This window comes from Pavona decussata, unplaced genomic scaffold (assembly GCF_977016875.1).
Source record: "Pavona decussata unplaced genomic scaffold, jaPavDecu1.1 SCAFFOLD_164, whole genome shotgun sequence".
Classification (NCBI taxonomy): domain Eukaryota; kingdom Metazoa; phylum Cnidaria; class Anthozoa; order Scleractinia; family Agariciidae; genus Pavona; species Pavona decussata.
Window position 1 is genome coordinate 1,649,393 of NW_028145575.1, and position 23,248 is coordinate 1,672,640.

The following is a 23,248-nucleotide window of genomic DNA, read 5'->3' on the forward strand; positions in this document are numbered from 1 at the left end:
ACTCATCGCTGCTACATGAAGCCTATCGTGTTTCAACAAGATGACGACCAAGAAGATCCAGAAGACCAGCAAGAGCAAGGAAAGCAGAACGGAAACAGACGTAAAAGAAGACGTGTTGCAGAAGAGTTGATTGACGATGACGTAGAGGAAGGTGATGAACAAGAAGGGCAGGAATATTTGTTCTTCGATATCGAGAGCAGGCAAGACGAAGGACGACACATTGCAAATTTATTAATTGTACAAGATGAAACGGGGTTTGAAATGGTGTTCAAGGGGGATGACTGCGTGGACCAGTTTGGCACGTGGCTGTTAGATGGAACTCATGAAGGTGCCATCGTCATCGCCCACAACCTCAGGGGTTATGACGCGTTTCTCCTCTGTGAATATTTCTACAAAGAATGTCTATTACCAACCCTGATCCTGAACGGTGCCAAAATCATGTCTATGGAACTCGAACAAGCCAACATCAAGTTCCGCGATTCTTTAAATTTCCTCCCAATGCCACTGAAAGCCTTGCCCAAAACCTTTGGTCTGACAGAACTCAAGAAAGGTTACTTCCCTCATTTCTTTAACAGAAAAGAAAATCAGCGTTATGTTGGTCCTCTTCCGCCTGTTGAAAACTACGACCCAGATGGCATGAGTACTAAAGAACGGCTGGATTTGCTGACATGGTATGAAGGGTTATGCATGCGCAATTATGTGTTTGACTTCCAGAAAGAATTGGAAGAATATTGTCGCAGCGATGTAGACATTCTCAGACGATGCTGCCTGCAGTTTAAACAGTTGATGGAAGAAACCTGCAATCTCGACCCTTTCAAGTACTGTGTTACCATTGCAAGTGCCTGCAACCGTGTCTTCCGACAAAATTTCTTAAAAGAAAACACTATTGGACTCATTCTGTCACAAGGATACCAACCCACTCGCAAGTATTCCATCATGGCTCTCAAATGGTTAGCGTGGGTTCATCACCAGACAGGAGATCGTATTCTACACGCTTTGAATGGGGGAGAGCAACGAATCGATGGCAACTACGTGGATGGCTATAATCCTGAGAAGAGCACCATTTACGAATTCATGGGGTGTCTGTGGCATGGTTGTTCCCGATGCTATCTACATAATACCATGAATCCAGTGAATGACACAAGAATGGAAGATCTCTTGGAAGGTACCATTCGCAAAGTTGAGCGTTTCAAGAAGCTTGGATTCCAAGTAGAAGTCAAATGGGAATGTGTTTTCAAGCAAGAACTAGCCACCAACCTAGAGATGAAAGCCTTCATCGACACCCTTAAATTCGACACACCATTAGAACCCGCGACGGTTTTTTCGGGGGTCGTACAAATGCGGTTTGTCTTCACAAAGAAATTTCTGAGGATGAGAAGATCCATTATGTTGACTTCACCTCATTGTATCCTTGGACAAACAAATATTGTGAAGTCCCGACTGGTCATCCAGAAATTCTCACAAGCGAAGCTCTCGTCAACCATTCTGCTACCGAGTTCTTTGGTATGATTAAGTGTGAGATTCTCCCACCCTCCTTCCTATTCCATCCAGTGTTACCCTACCGTGCCAATGGAAAACTGATGTTCCCTCTCTGCAGAACATGTGCTGAGAGCCTACAACAGACACCCTGTGAACATGTAGATGAAGAACGTATGCTGTCTGGAACCTGGTGTTCCATTGAGATTGATAAAGCGTTGGAGCTGGGATACCGCGTAGTTTGAATGATAGAGGTGTGGCATTTCCCTCAGAGATCGTCCGAGCTTTTTACAGGGTACATCGATACCTTCCTCAAAATCAAACAAGAGGCGAGCGGATGGCCCTCCTGGTGTCAAACAGAAGCTCAAAAGAGTCAGTACATCAGAGAGTATCATCAAAAAGAAGGGATCAAGTTGAACTATGAAAAGATCAAGAAAAACCCTGGACTGCGTTCACTGTCTAAATTAATGCTGAATTCCTTCTGGGGAAAATTTGGCCAACGCGACAATATGCCACAGGTGGAGCTTGTCAAAGATCCAGAACGTTACTTCCAGCTCCTCACGTGTCAGTCAACCCAAGTGAAAAACATTCAATTCGTCAACGATGAGTGTGTAGAGGTGTACTACACACAAGGGGATGGATTTGTTCCCATGTCTGATAAGACCAATGTTGTCATTGCTGCTTTTACAACTGCTCATGCCAGGCTGAAGCTCTATACTGTCCTTGAACGTCTACAAACAAGAGTCCTGTACTTTGACACAGATTCTGTCATCTTTACTAGCCAACCACATGATTGGATGCCAGCCCTTGGGGACTATCTCGGAGAGTTAACGAATGAACTGGACGAAGATGATTATATCACAACCTTAGTGTCCGGGGGCCCAAAGAATTATGCCTACCAAACAAAGAATGGGAAAACAGTCTGTAAGGTCAGAGGTTTCACACTCAATTTTCGTGGATCACAGAAGCTCAACTTTGAAACCATGTGTGGTCAAGTCTGCAATCCAAATGGAGAACCCATCTATCTGGAGAATCCACACTTCATCAAACGAGATGCGAAAACAAAGACAATACATACAGTAAACTTAAAGAAGAGGTACAAACTTGTGTATGACAAACGAGTTATTCACGGTTTCACAACATTGCCATATGGTTACCGCTGACTTTACCGTTCCATACTTGAGCCTGCAATCTGAAATGGTGACGCTATGGAGGATAGGGATGGCTATAAGGGGAGGTTTGGAGGCCATCTACAACTCATTACACATTGAACAGTGAACATGAACAGACTGTATTTTTTCCTGGTGCGTGGCTGCGCGCAAACACTTGTACAACGTACCTCTTTGCCAATCGTTTCCTCTCACCATTGGTTGGATGTTTTGAAAGAAATAGGAGCCATGCACTGGGGTAGGCTGCTGGGCTTTTATGCTTATATGGCTCGAAGCAACGCACCTCTGAGAGAACAATATGCATTTCACCTAATGTTATGTGACACATATTCATCGCATTATCCTACTCCCTGGTGGATGATTCGACAAATAATAAAGGCTCCTTGGCTAATGTTATGGAAAAGGATAAAAGGCGTACTTAACAAGTTACATTGGTCATTCGTAACAACACCATGGGCAGTGCTACAAGTCGTCTTTGTGCAAGTTCAACTCCTACCCTGGCTTTAAATGATATATGTCAGAGGATGCGCTGTTTAGTTGCATGTTGCGGTGGTCAAGTACACATTGATGTAAGAGATGCGACAGAAGAACACGAAGAGGGGAACGAAGAAGAAGAATACCACCATTGACACGAATCGTTTACTAGAGAAACTGTATTATGAATTTGATCGCCCTTCCGCATTAGGTGGAGCACAAAAGTTGTATCGAGCCGCACGTCAGTATGGACTAACCCGCTTGCAAGTTGTTCAGTGGTTACAGCAACAACCTGGCTACACTCTCCACAAACCAGCAAGAAAACGCTTTCGTCGCAATAGAGTATTTGTCAACGGTTTGGATGAACAGTGGCAAGCGGATCTGGCAGATCTTCAGAATTTGAGTCGGTGGAATCACGGTCACAAATACTTGTTAACTTGCATTGATGTCCTATCCAAGTATGCATGGGTGGTGCCATTGAAATCTAAGTCTGCTTCGGCTTTGGTAGCGGCCTTTACAAGCATATTTAAGAAAGGACGTAAACCGGAAAGGTTGCAGACAGATGCAGGGACGGAATTCATGAACCGTAGCTTTCAAACATTTCTCAAGAATCATGATGTTCGTCATTTTGTCACATACAACGAGACGAAGGCGCAAGTAGTTGAACGATTCAACAGGACCTTGAAACATCTTCTATGGCGGTTATTTACTATGAGCAGCTCATATCATTACCTGGACAAGTTAGACAATTTGGTGAATGAGAACTACAATCAGAGCATACATCGTAGTATAAAAATGAAACCTGCAGATGTGACAGTTTTTAATGCTCAAGACGTATGGAGAACCTTGTATGGTAAACAGGCCTCGATCATAAAATATAAATTCAAGCTGGGAGACCAAGTCAAGATCAGTAAGTACAAACGTGTCTTTCAGAAAGGATATCTTCCTTCTTGGACAGAGGAATCATTTACGGTCGCACAGAGACTGCCACGAAACCCACCCGTGTATCGTTTGAAGGAGGCAGACGGTGAGCTGATTAAAGGAACATTTTACGAGGCTGAGTTACAGAAAGTGACAGAAAGTTCAGATCATCTGTTTCGCATTGAGAAAATTTTAAAACGTTGAGGAAAAGGCGTCAACAAAGAAGTGTTGGTGCATTGGAAAGGTTGGCCAAAGAAATACGACAGTTGGATTCCATATAAACATTTGGTTTCTCTGCAGCAAAAATGATTCAAGATGATGATTTTTATGTGATGCTTCCTAGCAATGCCAATACGAATTTGTTCCCAACCAACTCAACGTCATACTATCGTGTAGCGTTACCTCGACAAATCCGGTTAAAAGATGAAGAGGATTGGGAAGTTGGACTTCATAATGTAATCTACCCATTCTCGTGGTTTGAAGTTCCCCATGAATGCAATCATCCACATTTCATGCTCCGACGATCTGGTACCCAAGAAGTAAAGAGGATAACTCTACCTGTGGGAAGATATCGTTCAGCACTGGACGTGATAGAAGGCATACTGCAATGCGTGCAAAGAAAAAGCCTTCACATTGCCGTGGATGATGAATGGAACATTACCTTTACAACTCAAGAGGAATGGATGTTCGTGGCCAAGCCTGTGGCTCAAGCTCTTGGTTGGATAACCCAAGAAAACAAAGTCCGAGAAAGCACCATGTTTGCATTGAAGATCTATTCTACCCTTGGACAGATTCCTACTTATGGTTATGAATGGTGCGCGTTACCGCTTCGTTACTCATTCACATTTCCCGGGACATTCTTAATACCATTCACCGTTTCTTTATGTCTGCACACACAGAGTAGTGCAAGTGCAAACCAATCTCATAGAGCCACATCAAGTGGGTGAAAAACAGTTGCATTTGCTATATGAAATGGTACCACACGGTAGATTTCGCGACACGTTAATGGAAGAAGCGACGCACATCAGTTATTTTCCTTTACGAACCAAAACATTTCAGACCGTTGAAATCTACTTAACAAGTGGTTGTGGAAAGATGCTTTCATTCCAAGGTGGTATCGTAAACGTGACACTTCACTTTAGACGGCGTACAAGATGATTAACAGTTTTTACATCGTTGTAACCAGTGACGCAAGCACAGCTCAGTACCCTGAAAACAAACCTGCCAAGTTTAAGATGCAACTTCTAAATCAGCAGCACTTAAGTGAAGACTGGGAAGTGGCAATGACACACATCATTTACCCACATACTTGGGAAAACGTGCAAAGTCAGCAACTGTCTTACCAGTTAAGCTGTAACAACGATTCACCATGGACCCTACCCATCTATCTACCAAGTGGCATTTATCGAACAGTTGATGACTTAGTCAATGGTATGGTGACAGGACTCCAGAGTGCATTTCCAGACATTTATCTGAAAAGTGGAAAAAGGATCAAGCGCATCGGTGGAAGTGACTGCTTCTACATTTACTCCAAAGCTCAACATTACTACGAATTCAAGTTACCTCCAACATTTCAAGTAACGTTGCCCAAGAATTTAGCTCAGGCATTAGGATACTTGAACCATCATGATCGGGTACCGGCTCTTTATCAGATCAGTCTTCCCACCGTTGTCCAACTGAATAAAAATCAGAGTGTGACACTTACCGCTACTACCACCACTGTGCGGCGAGACGATGAATTGGTCTGGGGTATGTTAAGCAGACATTCATTTCAGATGATGTACATCTACTCGGACCTAATAGAGTCCCTTGTAGTGGGGGATGTACAAGCGAATATACTTCGAACCATAGTACCTCGTGGTCAACCTGGGGAGATGGTGGCAGAGGAAATAAAGACTCCCACTTACCATCGACTCCGTACATCTGTATTTTCTTCCGTGGAGATCAATATAAGAAGTGACACTGGCCATCTGTTACCATTTGCGTTTGGCACTGTACGAGTAACACTTCATTTTCGGCGTCGTGCAATTCTCTAAGATGTTTCTACCTATGAATCATCAATTTTACCCTTATCAACAACAAGTCATCCCCTTTTTCCAACGAGGGAAAGGAGACATAAGTGTCTTTGGAGGGACACATCCTTATGGTCAAGGAGGTAATGGATTAGGAGGAATGTTTCGTTCCCTCTTCCGTACAGCCACGCCCTTTCTCAAGACAGCTGCGAAGAAAGTAGGAAAACGTTTACTCAATACAGCAGTAGATACAGGAATGCAAATTGCAAAAGATGTCATCAAGGGTCAGTCTTTAAAGAAAGCAGCGAAATCGAGGGCAAAGGCTGCCGGTAAACAGTTTCTGACGGGTGCTTTCCAGGACCTTACGCAACAAGGTCGTGGAGGGAGACTACTTAAGCGCAAACGGAAAGCAACTCCTGCCAGTTCAAGACAGACCAAGAAACGGAGAACATCACCTTCAAAGTTCAAGACCATTTTCGACTAAAGATGGCCTCAGCTCACCCTCTCTCGGCCCCCAGTGAAAATTCGAGCTTACAGTTATTTCAAATACCTGTCACAGATGTCTCCATTCTCAAAAGTAAATGGGTGGATTATGAACCAGTTCAAAGTGGAACCAACCCTATCGAGTTTGTCATCAAGCCTCTATCTGATTACATTGACATCAACAAAACAGAACTGCGATTGGTGGTGAAGATTACCAAACGAAATGGCGGGGATACAGGAGGTGGAAAGAAATATACGTTGATCAACAACGCGCTTCATTTGCTCATCAAACAGTTTACCATCAAGTTGAACGAAACACTTGTCACAGAACAGTCCGACACGCAAGCGTACAATGCCTACATCAAGACCTTGCTTAATTTTACTGAACAGGCAAAGAAATCTTACCTAACCAAAGCATTGTACTACAAAGACACAGCAGGACATATGGATGTAGTAGATAACACTTCTGACAATAACTGGGGACTCAAGAAGAGGGGTGTATTTACCAATGCTAGTGCTGAAGTGGTGTTGGTTGGTGTACCGCTGTGTGATCTGTTCAACACCAATAAGCTGCTGCTGGACAACATAGAAATCAAAATCAAGATTGATCTAAACAGCGATGAATTTGTTCTCATGAGTGGAGAAGAGGCAAATGATTGCAAGATAAAGATAATGTCAAGCACTCTCAGAGTCCGCACAGTACGCGTAGCTGACAGTACCAAACTACAGCATGTTAGTATCATGCAAGGACGGGCAGGACAAAAAGCCCTACCTGCTATCTACACGCTGACAGGGACGCCAACACACGCGAGGATTATCCCCAGGGGTGTGCTGAATCATACCGAGACGGATCTCTTCAACGGACTTATTCCTCAATGCATCATATTTGGAATGGTACGAAATGATGCTTACAATGGTAGCTTGGCAAGAAATCCTTTCAATTTTCAGCTGTTTGACGTGAATGCAGTACGACTGACGGTCAATGGTGAAGAAAACCCTTATTCAGTGATAGATTTGACAGGTGGAAAAAGAATCGATGGGTACAATACACTCTTTTCAGGCAGTGGTGATATGAACTGTGGTCATGGTATTGACATTGACAGAGAGGATTGGGAAGGTGGATACGGCTTATTCCGCTTGGATACCACTCCTGCGGGTAGTGGCCACCCGGACCACCTGATTCCCCATCGCAGCGGTAACGTCAATTTGTATCTGAAATTTGGAACCCCGACACCAGAAGTTTTGAATTTAATCGTATAAGCAGAATTCCAAAATCATTTGGAGATTGACCGCAATAGACGCGTGGTATACGATCTGTCTCAAGGTGCTTGAAGATGCATACCACTCAAGAATTATGGCAAGCCTCAATACACGATCCTGTCCTAGCACCTGTCATGAAAGGAGTATTTCCAAGTGACAAGTTACCAATCGTCGATACGTATCCTTCAGCAATGATTGCAAATACAGATCCTCATGATCAACCTGGAACGCATTGGATTGCGATGTACTTTGTATCGCCTCAAGAAAGCGAATTCTTTGACAGCTATGGATTTCCTCCTGAGAGCTATGGTATGGATGGATACGTACTGAGGGAAACAACATATTACAATGACAAACCGATGCAAGGCTTAACCTCAGATGTGTGTGGAGATTATTGCCTGTTTTACTTACTTCATCGAGCACGAAATGTGGATTTAAACACTATTCAAAATAAATTTCTGCGATATGATTCACAATGGAACGATTCACAAGTAGCACAATTTGTACACACCTACATTCAGTCTTTAACGAATGTTAGGAATGAAACGTTCTCGCAATTTGAGGAGCAAGCTTGTAAATCTTTCAAATGTTGGCGTAATCAATAAATAAAGTTTTGTTGAAGTTAAAAATGAATGATGTGTCCGTGTCTTTGATATATCACTTTAAAAAGGAACATCGATCAACAAGTTATCATAACGTTGCTACTTTTCATTGCGAGAACATGTCCCAATTCAAATGTCCAAGCAGTATTATGATAGCAGGGCCAAGTCAGTGTGGAAAGACGACGTTTACAAAACAGTTACTTGAACAAGCGGATTCTTTATTTGAACGGCCTATTCGTAAAATTGTGTATTGCTATGGACAATGGCAGGAATGTTTTAGGAACATGACAGCTCAAGTGACATTTGTTGAGGGTATTCCCGAAGATATTCCTAGTTTATTTCCAGCAAACTGCCGACCTGGAATACTCGTACTGGATGACTTAATGCGAAATTGCAGCGATGACGAACGTATTCTCGATCTGTTTACTAAGGTGTCTCATCACTGTGATGTAACCTGCATTTATTTGACCCAGAACCTTTTTCCACCTGGAAAGTTTTCGCGGAGTATCTCTCTGAATGCCCACTACATCATTGCTTTTAACAACCCTCGCGATACGCTGGGTTTTCGAACATTGGCTCAGCAGGCATTCGCAGGAAATGTACCTTACGTATGGGAGAGCTTCCAAGATGCGACGTCACACCCATTCGGTTATCTTGTCTTGGACTTACATCCTCGTACACAAAATATTCAACGGTTACGGACAAGGATATTGCCAACGTCACATTCTTATGCCGTGATTTACGTAGACAAGAAATGTCATAAAACAGAGGAACCATTACCGGTGGATTTCAGTTAAGGTGATGACTTCCTGCAGTTCACGTCGCACAGCAAAAGGGATAAGAAAAAATCAACGTGGTGGCAGTATGGCGTTACGCTCTGGTACCACCACCCGATCTAAAGGGGTTAATAGAAATCGCGTGAGAGTATCCAAACAGTCAAGAGTCCAACAACATTTACCCTTACTTTGTACTTGTTTCAAGAGTAATGGAAAACAACGGAAAGACATGATAGCACATGCGAACAAAGGGCAAATGGAGGCCATTGGTGAAATTGCTCTAAACCTCCTTAAAGGGAACATGGTAATACCGAATTCATCATTTAAACGGTTGAAGCCACACAAGTCAAAGCTCCTCTATCTAACACGCAAGAAACCAAGTCTTAAACGGAAAAAGGCAGTGCTCAATCAAAAGTGAGGATTTTTACCTGCTCTCGCCTCTTTGATTGCTCCTCTTGCGGTCGATTTATTAGGAAAAGTGTTCAAATGAAGCACACACAAAAGATGGTGATGATACCCGAAGATTTATTGCAAAGTATGGAAACAGAACATCGATTGACGGCTCCCGCGCAGCTTCCCACTTTGACACGTTTAGATCAAGATATGAAGCAGATCATGGACTCGTCTTTACCTGAAGATCAAAAAGTGCTATTGTTGGATCAACTTTTGCAAAGGTATCAAGGGTTGACAAAACAGATGAAAACTGAAGCGACTGTGAAACCAACAGTGGTGATGCCTAAGTCAGAACCATCACCTGCTAAGGAGTCTACCCCCAAACCAGAGACAAAATCTGCCAAAGTCTCCCAACCACTGAGGGGTACTCCTCTCAGTACTAAAGGGTCAAAAATTCCCATCCGAACCGAAACACCGCCTTCCGTTTCAACTGAAGAATCAGCGCATACACTCCTGATGGATACACCACCAGATTCCAGGCGTAAAACAGGGAAACTTCGTTACAAGGCAAGAACACCCTTGGTGGCGAGGTTACGAAGCAATAGACAATGGGAGCCTTACTAAACTAGAAAAACCAGTTTCTAATTCAGCGAATATATACAACGAAGCAACCGACTGTGCCTTCATTCATCGCTATTCACCCTACACAATGGTTCCAAACATCACTGAAGATCATTGCAATGACTGTGTTGACAGGATAAAGCAAGCGTACTGGAATTGTTTAGCCTTCCTGATACATAAAGAAATTCAGCAAAAAGGATCCAACTTTATCCAAGAAAACAGAAAGCTGACAATGTGTTTAGAGGATTTATTGAATACTCAGGATAAATACCGAACAGACGCATACTGGCTCTGGCACGATTTGTTAGACATATTAGATGTCACTGCACCTGAGGATCAAGACTGGATCGATGAAATCAGCGTGGAAGAAGAAATAGAAAAAATCATCAAAGTCATTTTACAACCAGACCAGTTTTGTCAAACCTGTTGGTACTGGTTAGACTTGATATTCAATGGAATTGATGAGGTTGACCGGTAGTAAACTGGTTTTATTATATTTGAAAGAACCGGTTTTTTAAAAACTTTATAAAGTAACTGTGACTGTGATCATCGCACATCACTTTTAACTGACTGCTCTCAAGAAACACTTTTTCAAGATGAGTTACTCAAAGTGTGGACTCTGCCTTAAAGACCTTGAAGTGATCAAACCCGCTTCTGGTATACCCTACATTCGATGTGTGGACTGGAAGTTATGCCCCTTCTTCTGCCGCGAAGATAGTATACATTCATATCAACAGTGTATTACAGATCGTGTGATACCTGACTACAAAGTACATGAAGGAGGACAGTTGCCTTATTGCAGACACATGGATGTTGCGACATTGAAAGTGTCAAGATCTCAGAAGAATCCATCTCGACCCTATTTTACCTGCAGGAGAAAAGAAATGTGCAGATTCTTCCAATGGGCTGATGAACTACCTGTAGATGTTTCTCAAAAATACTCTCCAATGTATTGTCCTAAAGAAGATGACTTCTCCCAAGTGGACACGCGCAACTACAATCCAAGACCAAGGCTACAAAGACAATTTGCCTTTTCGGAAAACTGACATCACTGAACATTCAAGTTTATTTGTAATGTTAATGAGGATTACATTTGATTGTAAACGTTTTTGCCTTTTCACAATAAAGTTTGTTATTTATTCACTGGAAAATGCTTTGTTTGGTATTTCCTTACAAACCCACCATTTTGAATACTCAATAAGGGTAAACAAAACCGGTTTGAATAGTTTTTTCTAGTGGGTGCGCATTTTTAACATATACACTCAGGAAAACTGGTTTGAGCCTGTTTGATCATGACGTTAGTCTCTTCTTATTGGTTCATCACCCATCCTTTGTTCTTTCCCTATATATTTGCGATACCACCCGGCTGGTTGGGCGGAAACGTACTACCAGAGCACAGTACACTTCACTCCAAATAATAAACATTCACTAAACTCCAAATTATACATACACTTGCATCTCATTAAATCCCTCTTCCGCCTAGATGACTTGCATCTCATTAAACCCTTCCCTATATCTACCTTATGTCATGTCAACTCATTCAACGCTTAAAACCGGTTTAGGGGACAACCACATTAAATCAGGGCTGCTGCATATATGAATAAAATTCTCCCAAGCATCCCGGATAGACTACTCCAACCAGCCGGGTGGTATCGCAAATATATAGAAAAAAACCATTGGATAGGTTGAGAACCAGTGAGAAGCCACTGACGTCACCGTCAAACAAACGGACTAAACCAGTTTGGAACATAATTTAGTATTCAAAATGGTCTCCTTAATATCGCAGACTAGGCAAACCTGTCAAACCAGTCCTTAAGTTGACTTTTCTGGTTTAAAATTTTCTTATAAAACCGAACTCTTTACGTGAACAACTGAAAAAAAAGTTGTTTGTTGTTCGTTCTCTCTCATATTTTGGAAAGACTGAGTTTGACTTTGGTTTTGTTATGTGTATTCTGTCACAGATGAAGATTGATTTACCCAACTTCCCAGTAAACCTTTGGGTCAAATCGTTCAGGATTTATGCTTTTTACCCAACATCGTTTCTTTAATTTGTTGTATACAGGTACATGTAGGTGAACACATGGTGAAGACACTCAGACCTGCTCCTTCTAACTGTATATGCTTTTAATGGGCTGTACTGTATTGGAAACGTACCTATGCCATTTTTCTGTTTTGGAGATTCCTTTTCATTTTATGTGGAATTCTCGACTACTTCAATGCCACTTTTATCTTGGGAAGCATCATTGAAGCAGGCATCATTGTTTACACTGTCGTTTGCAATTAATGAAATTGAAGAGCCTGCTTTTGGAGTCGAGCAGAGCTGAGGAATACTGCAACTGCTGTTGAAACTTTTCTGTGAAAGAGTTGGCGAGGCTGGTCTTTCTTTGCTTTCACCAGGTTTGTTGACAAAAATTTGTACAGGAAGTGAATGATACTGTGTAATTAGAAGAGGCATAGTCAAAAACCCAGTATCTCCATGTACTTGCAGATGATCAGGGGTGTCATTAAAAAGCCAGCAACCAGCTAGTGTGGCTACTGCCAAAGGTTTTTAGTAAATCTTTAGTTTACATAAAAACTCAAAGTATTCAACAAATTTAGTAATCCATTGTTTGAGAGGATTATAAAAGCCCAGCCAATATTAACGTTTTATACACTGAGCAAATAGTTTGAAGACAAAATGTTGAAAATTGGGGAAGACGAAATTAAAATCTCTGTCACAACACGAGAAGGTGCTGTCAGGGTGCATTTTAGCAAGCTTTTTCAAAGGAATTTTGGTAGAAAAAAAATTTACCCTTCTCGTCAAAGTATTGCCTTAACAGTTGAAGAATGGACAGATCTGAAAGCAATGATAACAAATGTCAACGAAGTGGTGGCTTGTTCCACGTTTAAGCTCAATGAAATGAAGGAAGAAGGAGAACAAGGCACAAGAATATCATATAACAGACAGTTGGCGGTTGATGAAGTGGATGAAAGGAATCTACAAATGTTTAATGACCAAGTTGCAAATGAAATTATACGACTGAGCAAGGAGAAGTACGAGCCACAGGTAAAGAGAGATAAGCTTTCCCCTCCAGTGGATGAGCTTTCTTGCTGCGCGAATTGGTCACTCGAGTTTCAAGACGAAAGAGCTAAGCAAGATCAAAACAAATTTGGAAGTCTATTACCAGAGTGTCATGACAGTAATGCAAACTTTTCGTTTGAATTTCAAGAGAACTGAGTAGAAAGAATTAAGAAGTTTGAATTTAAATTACTTTTTTAACATTAATAAAGCTACTAAAATGAAAACTTATGAGTGTCGAGTTTTAGTATTGTTAAAAACATAAAATATTCTCTTTTCTACCCATTTTAAGTAGTCTATTTGGCAATCGCTTTTATGTAATTACCCCAAGAGAATTTTCTTTCTTTAAAGTGCTAAACATAACCGACTGGTTGAAGGTCTGAAGCCCCGTAAGGTGAAATACTTGGACAACAATGCAACAGGACAGGTGGAATTGGGCTGCCAGGAAAGAACCACGGAAAAGGGCGTGCATTGTAGCTATGCTTAAAATCCCCAAGGGTAAGTTTAAAAGCCATCAATTCCCCACATGGTGAAATGAATTTTGTGAGCTGGTATAACTGAAGGGGAGGGTTAGCATTACTATTAAACGTAGCAGTCGTTTCTCCTATATGCAAAAAGGCATGAAAGGCCAAAGAGCACATAGCCAGAAACTGACTCATTTGGTAGGTAGACCCCTGTAAAGATGGAGCTATTGATAATAACCATTCCAAAATAGGAAGTGTAACAGGAAAGCGGCTATCCAAGCGGAAGCCCACCTTCTTATAGCCCTTGAAGATCTGAGCATCATGAAACCTAACAGCTTTTGCGAATATTCCAAGGCCGAAATGTATGTTGTCACAGTAGATGGGGCATAGTGGAAATCATACAAATACGCTATAAACAGAGCCAGTAGTGATGAGGAGATGGGAAGAAAAGCAAAGGGTAAATGAAAAACTGAATTGTAAAATGAATGAAAAAGCTTCCAAGCCTGCCAATAAGTGGGAATGGAAGACAGTTGCAGGCTTCAACGCAGCAGATAGGAAGTCACTGATGCCAACTGAGAGGCTGGAGATGAAAAGGGATCTCTGTGGAATGAAGATTCATTTAGGCGGGTGCAAGTTGTTTGAAAGTCTACAATTTTAACCGACAAAGGGCATCAGCAAGAATATTGTGCACACCCTCAATATGCTTGACTTTAAAACAAATATTCTTTTTTAAACAAATAAGCATCAGCCTACGTACTAAAAACATTAAGCTCTTATCCTGGCAGGACTGCTTTTTGATAACATGAGCCAATGCCTCATTATCAGCAAAGAAAAGGATCCGTTGATTACGCATTTCATAGACCCATAAATGCAGACTCAAAACAATTTGGCTAAAGCTCTAAAAAGGCAATATTTAGATGACACCAGCTACCCGGCCACTGACCGTAACACCAATGTCTACCAAAAACAGCAACATAACCCAAGGCACCAGAGGCATCAGTATACAGTTCTAGCTGATCAGAATAGGTCCACTGATCAGTCAGAAAAAAAGAGCGCTGTTTTGGCTGAAAAACGATCTTGACCCACGGACTTAATCAAGCCAATGGCATCCTCCACAGTGGCATACGAAACACTAGTGTAATCGAAAGGAATCCCATCATTCAAAGAGGATCCTCTTGGATAAGAAAGATGGTGAATTAAACAAAACTCACCCTCCCTTTTCTTGGGAACTAAACCGAGGGGTGATACTGAAAAGACTGGGAAAGGAGGGGATGAAAAAGGACCAACATGCCTTTGGGCATCAAGCTCCTTAGAAAGCTTAGCATTTACCGCCGCCGAATTTTGAAGAGCTGAAAGAAGGTTAGGGGTCTCTTGAGAACGAGTCCATCAAAATGCAAAGGAAAACCAAATGTAAAACCAGATTCTAGTAACTGCACAACTGAATGGTCATACCCAGAAAGAAAAGGAATCATGCACCTTATGTTTACGCGGGTTGGTAACGGTTGAGCTGGACTAGGTTGAATGAGAGGAAGGTTTGGTTCTACCTCTGTTCTGTGATTGAATCCCGTCGGTTTTGGCGCGAAATTAGAGGTTAAAGCACGGTGGGAGCCCTCACATTTAAAACAGTCATGCTTAAAGGAACATCCCATACAGTCACCACCCCTATGGTAAGAAAAACAAAAACCCCTTGGAGTACGAAGATTATGTACAAGCTTTCCAGTGTTTACAGGGGTTTGTGGCTTCTTTTTCGTAATATTATTATAATATTGTTGTACATATATCCTTAATTATTTAATTTAGATTTGTAACTGTAATTATTATTGTATTGAGCTGGAAAACCCACTTAGGAAGCATCAATAAAGTTTGTATGTATGTATTTTGCACTGACCGGGCTTTGTGAGTGGAGCCAAAGCTTGCAATGAATGGTACCCTAGGGGAGGGAAGTAGCAGGGATCTCTCGAAAAAATCAGACATTTTTATCATTAACACACCAAATAAGACCCCTGGCAACAAGGTCTATGATGGTGGATCCATACTTCAAAAGGCCAGGACCATCACTTGGAAAGCGACTAGTATAAACCCCCACAAACACATGGAAAGCCTGAACCCAACTATCAAAAGACAATTTTCTTCGGCTTAGTAATTGGCTTCAGAGCCAAAGAGGGTGCAGATCCACCACCAGGATTAACGGTGAGCTGGTATTTGCCCTCAGAAAATTGGTTTGCCAAGAGCAGACCAAAGTCAATAACCTCATTTTGCCACATTTTGGTTTTTAATTTTAATGGCAAACGTGCATCTACTAGCAAATTAATAGACGTGAAGGCCTCCTTAGGTTGCACCGACCCTGATGAAGGACCCTCACCTGTTAATGAGGAGTGAACTGACTGTACCACTTGGGCAACCTGGTCCACAGCTGTGGCATTGCCAACAGGAACTGACTGTACTGCGGGGTCCACTGCTGAGGAATTGACTACAGGGACCTTTGTGGTCAGCTGTTGAATAGCTGTCATCCCAGCCATACTAGAGAAGGCAGCAGAGACAGGAGATGACGTTTGAGGCTCCTGAACAGCATTCGAAGAATACGCTGGTTGCAGCTGTTTGGTCACCTCAGCCGCTACCTGTTGAACCGACTGCTGAACAGGGCAGGAGGAAATGCGGGCACAGCTTCAGGAATAACAGGCTCGGCGGCAGGCACAGGAAGGGCTGGTTTGCTGTTATGTGCTGCAGGATGCCGCTTACGAGGAGGTGAAGCCACAAGAGACACCAAGGCCTGACTAGATGGTCGTTTGGACCAAGTGGATCATTGGGGAGGCATCTGAAAAACAAAACCAAACAGGCATAGCAAAACCCAAACTGCCCTAGCTAACAAGAATAAAATTAATCAATGACTGGCAAGGAGAAGCATGGCTAACATAAGCTGCCGCAACAGCAAGCCTCAAACTGCCCGAGAATGTAAAAGTATGGTCAGCTAATAACAGGAAAGAACAAGCATAACAATAAAGTGGTATCAACAAAGCTAATTCATGGCACATGGAAAAGGGGGTTAAGAAGACAGCATGTGAAGAGCCTTCAAAATGGCGCCGCAGTAACTGCGTTACAAACAATATTGACCAAAAGTGTTCACTTAAACCCCATTGGGCAAATACGGGTGCACCGAAGGGTTGATAAAACCCCTATGACGTGAACAAAATACATTAGGAATGGGGTCCAAGACGTCACAGTGATATTGGCTAAGTATTGATGCAGCGCCATTGGAAAAGTTCGCTGTAACGCAAGATATCACCTCGCACACACCAATGACTCGAACCAAAAATGTGCAAGAAGTAAGCGTACCAACTCCTTTATGTCGGAGCCAGCAACTTCAGGGGAAAGCCTTTTCAAGGCCATTGGTACCCATTTCCAAAATAACAACGTGGGCACACAATGAGGAAACAATGCCGAGATCGCGGCGTAGTTTCGCTACAGTAAGACCGCCAACACAGTGCAAGCGAACAATGGCGTCACCTGACGATCAAACTTGATCAAACTCGCAAATGGAAATGCAAACAAAGGTCATCCCGAAGCTTGCGAATATAACAGTGCCCTAACAAAAGAACTGAAGGAGGAGAAGAAGCCATGGAAATGAAATAAAGACTAAAATAATCGGAAGAAGAAACCGTGATAGGCGATAGCCGAGAACCGAAATTAACAAAGGAATGAATTGCAACAATTGATTACCGAAAATTACCGAAAAGTTACCGAAAATAACTTGAAATAATAAACGAAGGGTGTGATGTGAGAAGCAAAATACTGCAACGACCAAAGGGGCAATAAAATGACGATGAAAGAGCGGTACAGGAAAAACATGAAAACTTACCTCGCAGAAAATCAAAAGCCGCTTCTGACGCCGAGTAATGCAAACCAATGGCAAACACTGTACCTTCTCAGCGGGTGTCTAAAAATGGACTTTTTTTGCACTATATTTTTAAAGTTTCATTTATAGTCACATCATTTTGAATGTCCCACAAAGTGAAATAGGTCTAAACTGTTACATTTCTCTGAGTTGGGGTACATTCCTCAAATTCCGGAGGAGCCACACCCTCTAAAAGTACCACACCCATTTCCGAATGCCAAATTTTTTGCCATTGAGTTAAAATTTGGCAGGCTTGTAGTACACTTGTACAGCTGTGCAATGACCTATTTTCAGGCACATACCCCAATACAGTCATGAACTGTCCCTTTTCAAAGAAGACGCAATAAAAGTGTTCAAGGTGCTTTCAATAAAATAGGATTACTCAGGTTTAAAAGCACCACAAGTAATAAAAATAGGTCATTGCACAGTTCCATAAGTGTGTTAACATATGTGACAATTTCATTGCCATATCTAAAATATTTCTCGAGATATCACTGACACAAGAAATCGGGAAAATGAGAAAAATGCAAATAAAGTGTACCAGAGTCTTTCTGGGAAGAGTCAAGATCTTGGATAGCCGTAAAAGGCACCAGCTTCATATTGCACATCCTCCAAGGCATCCAAGTGATCTATGTAACCTTTCTTGAAGTTGCGAAGTTGTTTCCGCCTTCTTTTTCCACTTTCTGTGCTCTTTCGCCGTGAATGCCGAATCCGGTCGTGATCAAGTTTTGTGCATGCCCGCATACAATGTGCTCCTGGCTCAATTCCAAGCTCTTGTAGGACTAAGTTGATGGAGTTTGCACCATCATTGAAGTGAGACACTGCAAGAAATCTTGCAAGCTCCACCACTGCTAAACCAGAGTGAGTTTCTTTAGTTGCACGCTGCCAGATGAGGGCATTGATGGCCTCATTTTGGTTCTGAGTGCCCCAATGAAGGCAGCGTGCAAGAAGAGCTTCATCAGACAAGGCTTCAAATGTTGGAAGAATGGCATTTGCTACAGCCTTTGGAAGTGGATGTTCATGCTCATAGTCAGATGTTTCTTTCGCAAGGTCTCTCTGAAATCCACACCATGAGTTTTCTCCAGCTGGGCACAGGTCGTGATCTGGACTCTCATCTGTTGACTGACTGTGATACCAGATGGCCATCACAGCATTCTGCATGTCATCTAAGCTATGTGTATTGTCTCTTATAGCATTTCCATAGTAAACTTGGAGTTTGTTTATTCTTGTTTCTGTTAGCTGCCCAGTGGCACCAAGCGACTTTCCATCCTCAAGGCGCCCTGCTCACTTTTTCGATGACCGAAGTCTTGACCCTAACCGCTTCTGAACATGGCCCACACATTCCAACTTTTTCACCTCTACATCTCCATAAACAGCTTGTTCAACAATTAGTTTGTGAGCTTTACTGTCCCCATCCCCAAGAAATTCAGTGTAGCGGACAGAATGATTCTCCACAGAACGTTGGAAAATTGACGGCATACCAGTGGCATCCATCGACCCCGAGGAACCATAATGATTCGCTTGGCAACAATGCTGATGGCCTTCCAACACTCTTGAAACTCAACAGTTCCTTCTTTTCCTCTCCATCCCATGCATTCTCTACACTCTTTGGACATCACTTCCACATTAAGTGCTTTGCCGGTCACTGTAGACAAGGCTGCAACAACGCCATATGCAGAAGAGTAGCCACGACTCCTCCAGGTCCCATCTCCAGATACCCTAATGTTACAAATCCCATCCATTTCAGGCTCATAAAATTGCTTCACCTCTTCAACAGCATCTCTCATGCTTTTCTCAGCTACAGTCTTTGCAGCATTGCAGACAGCAGAAACATGATCCCTATAGGAATTGTCATTCATGGGTGGCAACATGTTCATGACACCAGCAAATTTTGCCAGGCCTTGGTGTCCAACTCCAATGTTCCTTGATGCCAGAACAACTCTCCTGTTTACCTCATACACTTGACCTCCCTCCACTTTACCAGAAGAATAAAAGCTGCTCGAGTAAGTGCACTTTGAAGAGGCACACTTTAGGATAAGAAGAGTCACAAAACCCGATTCCGATCTTCTTCTTCAAAAACAATGCAGCCAAATCTGCAAAGCGGGCACCAAAGGGAACGAAAGACTGCAGCGGGAACAGCGATGTCAATAAACCGAAAACCTTCTGGTTCTTCCGACTCCCACTCTTTTGAGCTTTCCTCAGAATCGCTAGAATCCTCGTCTAGCTTTCTTATGGAACCAGGCAGTGACCTAACTTCAGCGCAATGTGAAGACTGTCGCTTGGTTTCTTTCGCAGAAGTGACATCTTTATTGTCAGACTCCTCGCTTTGTTCCATAGATTCCTGTTCATTCTTGATCGAATTATCCATGGAATTCGCTTCTCTAGTGTACTTGTTTCCTGTAAACTTTCTTTTCTTCCTACTGATGTTTCTTAACTTTCTTTTTGGAGGCATAACTCACCAAATCTCGGGACAGATATCAAAAACAATCGCAAACTCCAAACACGCCACTTTCCACTTTCCAGCACAAACTAGGTCATGTAATTCAACGTAAGCGTCCTCTGTCAGCTCTTAACTAGTTACCAGGCTTCTGAATTTACTGAGGTTCCTCAAAAACCGATTTTTTGGCAAAACAACAGCTGCAATGGACCGATTTAGGCGAAAACAGACGCGTAAAGAATGGTGGTTTCCATAGCAACCAACAAAACAGTTTCAGATAAAGCTTAAAAAACCAAGCAAACCATAACAAAAAGAATTAAAAAGTTTATTTTCATGAAAGTACAATGTTATTAGATTTCTTGCATTTTTTTGCGTAAAGAAAACACTAGCATCCAATCCTCGCTCGTCACACATCACTAAATACGATATCAAAATTTGCAAAAATCACAAAATGTACTTTAAGCTGTTTCTCAACATCTTTAAGATGTAATACATCATTATCTTCGTTTGAAAATTTGATCTTTTGTGGTGCATTTTAAAACTGTGGGACTCGTGATCTTCTAACAAATCTCTCCTTATAAAACCATACAGGCAATGATTACAATAATAATTACAATAATACCTGTGACCATTATTTTTCGTTAATGAACCTAAAAGTCTACTTAAATTTCTAATTAAGCAATAGTGCATCATATCATTACAAGAAATAAGCAACAGATTTACATGATGTTCATTCTTGTCTTTTGAGATGTAGACGGGAAACAATTCTCTCTCTTCAAGTCCAAAAATGTTTACGCTGACCGTCAGGGTTTGTTTTTCAAATTTCTGTTCATCACTTACTTTCACGGGATATTCAATACCACTTACATTCAGGCTGGTTTTTTTTTTATCACACATCCCACCCTACAGTATGGGATATGCTGTGATCACTTGGTTGTTAGTTTTTCTTAAAACCACAAAAATGGTCTTACACAGTATCCCACTCCTACCGTGGCACTGATATCATGTTTAAAATTTTTTTGAAAATAAATTTTATGACAGTGATTCCCATGCGGTTCAACCACATCAGGGTTACCATTAAAATTTACATAAGATACTCTCTATTCTTTCTCTTTCCCTTTCCTCTTGCTATCTCACCTCTCTGCTTTCGTCTCTCACTCTCTTCTCTCTCTCTTCCCTTCTACTAATCTGTGCCTCCTCCAACTCCTTCTTTCTTTCCTCCTCCCTTTTTCGTGTCTCCAACCTCCTTTTCCATCTTTCTTTTGCTCTCTTTTCGAGAGCCTCCTCCTGTTTTCTTCTTTCTTTCTGTTCTTGTTCTTTTTGTTGTTCTCAGCTTGATTAATCGTTTCTCTGTTGTTTTAAGTTCGACATTCACTCTGATGCATGAGGTTTTCCATCGTTTTCCAAAAGATGGAGTTGTTCATAAGTTTGAAGAAGTCTTTTTCAAAGTCATTGCAGCATGTTTCCGTTTTTCCGTATTGACATCATATTCTTTCAACCGAGGAGATTGTTGGAAGACCAATACCCGATGGACCTTGGTCAATTTCATTTCAAGATCGAGGTACAATTTTAGATTCCTGTAATCTAAGATGTATCTTGTCTTGTCATACAAATTAGGCACCAACTTTGCAATGGAAGGTTCTTTCAAACTCAACTCCTCCTTGAGCTGCTGACAGTAGGGCAGTAGCATTTCATCTGTAACTTCCATTTTTTTTTAAGGGCAGAGTGGAAAGTCACTGTGCAAATCATGAAGTTCGGTCAGGTACTCCAAATCTACTACTAAGACATAACCAATGTTGCTGTCATCAGCTACATTTGAAATATCTATTTCATCAAATGCATCCGTGCCAGGTCTAGTTTATAATAATTTAAACAAATTCCTCTGAAATTTTCTAATTTATCTGCTAATGTAAGAACATCAGATTTCACGTAGAAAATCATGATAGTCACCCAGAGAACAGCAATCAAATTGATTAAACACGCTTTTGATATGATCATAATCCTCCTGAGTAATGTGTTCATCCTTCAAGGAGTTGAAAAACGATAATTTTGGAGGTAGCTGCGTTTCTAAAAACTTTTCAAAACTATCAAAAAATTCATAGGGGTAAACACCTGTCCCTAGTAGTAAGGGTATTTTTTCCTCTTCGATGTAATGCTTGAGAACTTTAAATTTTCCAACCCCTTCTTTCGCCAAATTTGAAACTAGTTTTTCTAATGAAGCATTCAAAACCTGTAGGGAGTCGGTGAAGGTCAAATCCCCAATGGAAAATGAAATGTACTATTCATCATTTGTCGGTATGCATGAAATTGGCCTTTCCTTTATAAATCCCATGGCTTTGATTATCAAGTGCGCATCATAATTTTTCAGATTGTGAAAAACTACTGGTATACGTGAAGTAAACTTTCATATTTCCCAGTAAGGTGACAGTGGTCTCTAATGCAAGCTGTTCCTAACTCTTCCTCGCAAATGTGGCAGTGAGTAGCCATTTGAAAACTTTGCTCATCTAGCGCTCTTAATTGCATTGCCACAACTTGCTTTAAGATAGAGCTAATCCTTTCTTCCTCCATTAACAAACATTCTAAAAATTCATCAACTGCATTCCACCCTCTATACACGACAGGTAGAGGATTAAAATCCTCTGCATCTGACACCACTACATTGCAGAAACCACTCGCTTGGTGCTCACTTTTTTTTCTGTAATATCTCTTCATCGTCATTGAACTCTTTTGTTTACAAGGTAATAAAATTGATTCGAAATCTGCATAAATTACAAAAGGCACTTTCAATTGCTTATGTAATTCCTTGAAATATAATACATCATTATCCCCGTTTGGTAAATTGATTTTTTGAGAACCGTTTTTTCCTCAATTAGGTTCATGCATGAGCTAATAACAAATCTTCCCCAACCAAACCATGCAGGCATTAATTACAGTAAAATGCACGACCTCTATGCTTTGTTTGTGAATTTAGTAATCTATTTAAGTTCCTAATCAAGCAATAATTCATTGTCTTTGTTCAATACGAGAAGCAAATTTACATGTTCTTCTTTCTTTCCCTCACTGATGTAGACAGGGAAGAGATCATTCTCTTCATACCCAAACACGTTGATGCTCAGTGTCGGGTTCTGCCTTTCAAATTTTTGTATGTCTATAACTTTCATAGGAAAATCAATACCACTGACATTCAGCTGCTGCCTGAAAGGTTTGTAG

General features: G+C 41.5%; 1 protein-coding gene, 1 long non-coding RNA gene and 2 pseudogenes across 2 annotated transcripts; 2 read left to right on the plus strand and 2 right to left on the minus strand.

Moving 5' to 3' along the window:
* Positions 1 to 4,946: 4,946 nt before the first annotated feature.
* LOC146464430 (uncharacterized) lies at positions 4,947 to 6,093 on the plus strand. Its single transcript, XM_085129859.1, has one exon. The coding sequence runs from the start codon at positions 5,195 to 5,197 to the stop codon at positions 6,074 to 6,076; it is 882 nt and encodes a 293-aa protein (XP_084985985.1). The 5' UTR covers positions 4,947 to 5,194; the 3' UTR covers positions 6,077 to 6,093.
* A 445-nt stretch (positions 6,094 to 6,538) lies between these two features.
* On the plus strand, positions 6,539 to 9,047 carry LOC146464431 (uncharacterized protein F54H12.2-like; annotated as a pseudogene).
* Positions 9,048 to 14,248: 5,201 nt separating this feature from the next.
* On the minus strand, positions 14,249 to 16,392 carry LOC146464432 (uncharacterized). Its single transcript, XR_014868511.1, has 2 exons — positions 16,072 to 16,392; positions 14,249 to 14,355 (listed from the first exon to the last, which is right to left on the minus strand). It is a non-coding gene; the product is annotated as an uncharacterized LOC146464432 (long non-coding RNA).
* Positions 16,393 to 18,162: 1,770 nt separating this feature from the next.
* On the minus strand, positions 18,163 to 19,095 carry LOC146464433 (uncharacterized; annotated as a pseudogene).
* Between the last annotated feature and the right edge of the window lie 4,153 nt (positions 19,096 to 23,248).

Excerpts from the sequence above, each read along its gene's own strand:
- LOC146464430 (XM_085129859.1), top strand. The coding sequence starts at position 5,195 with ATGATTAACAGTTTTTACATCGTTGTAACCAGTGACGCAAGCACAGCT.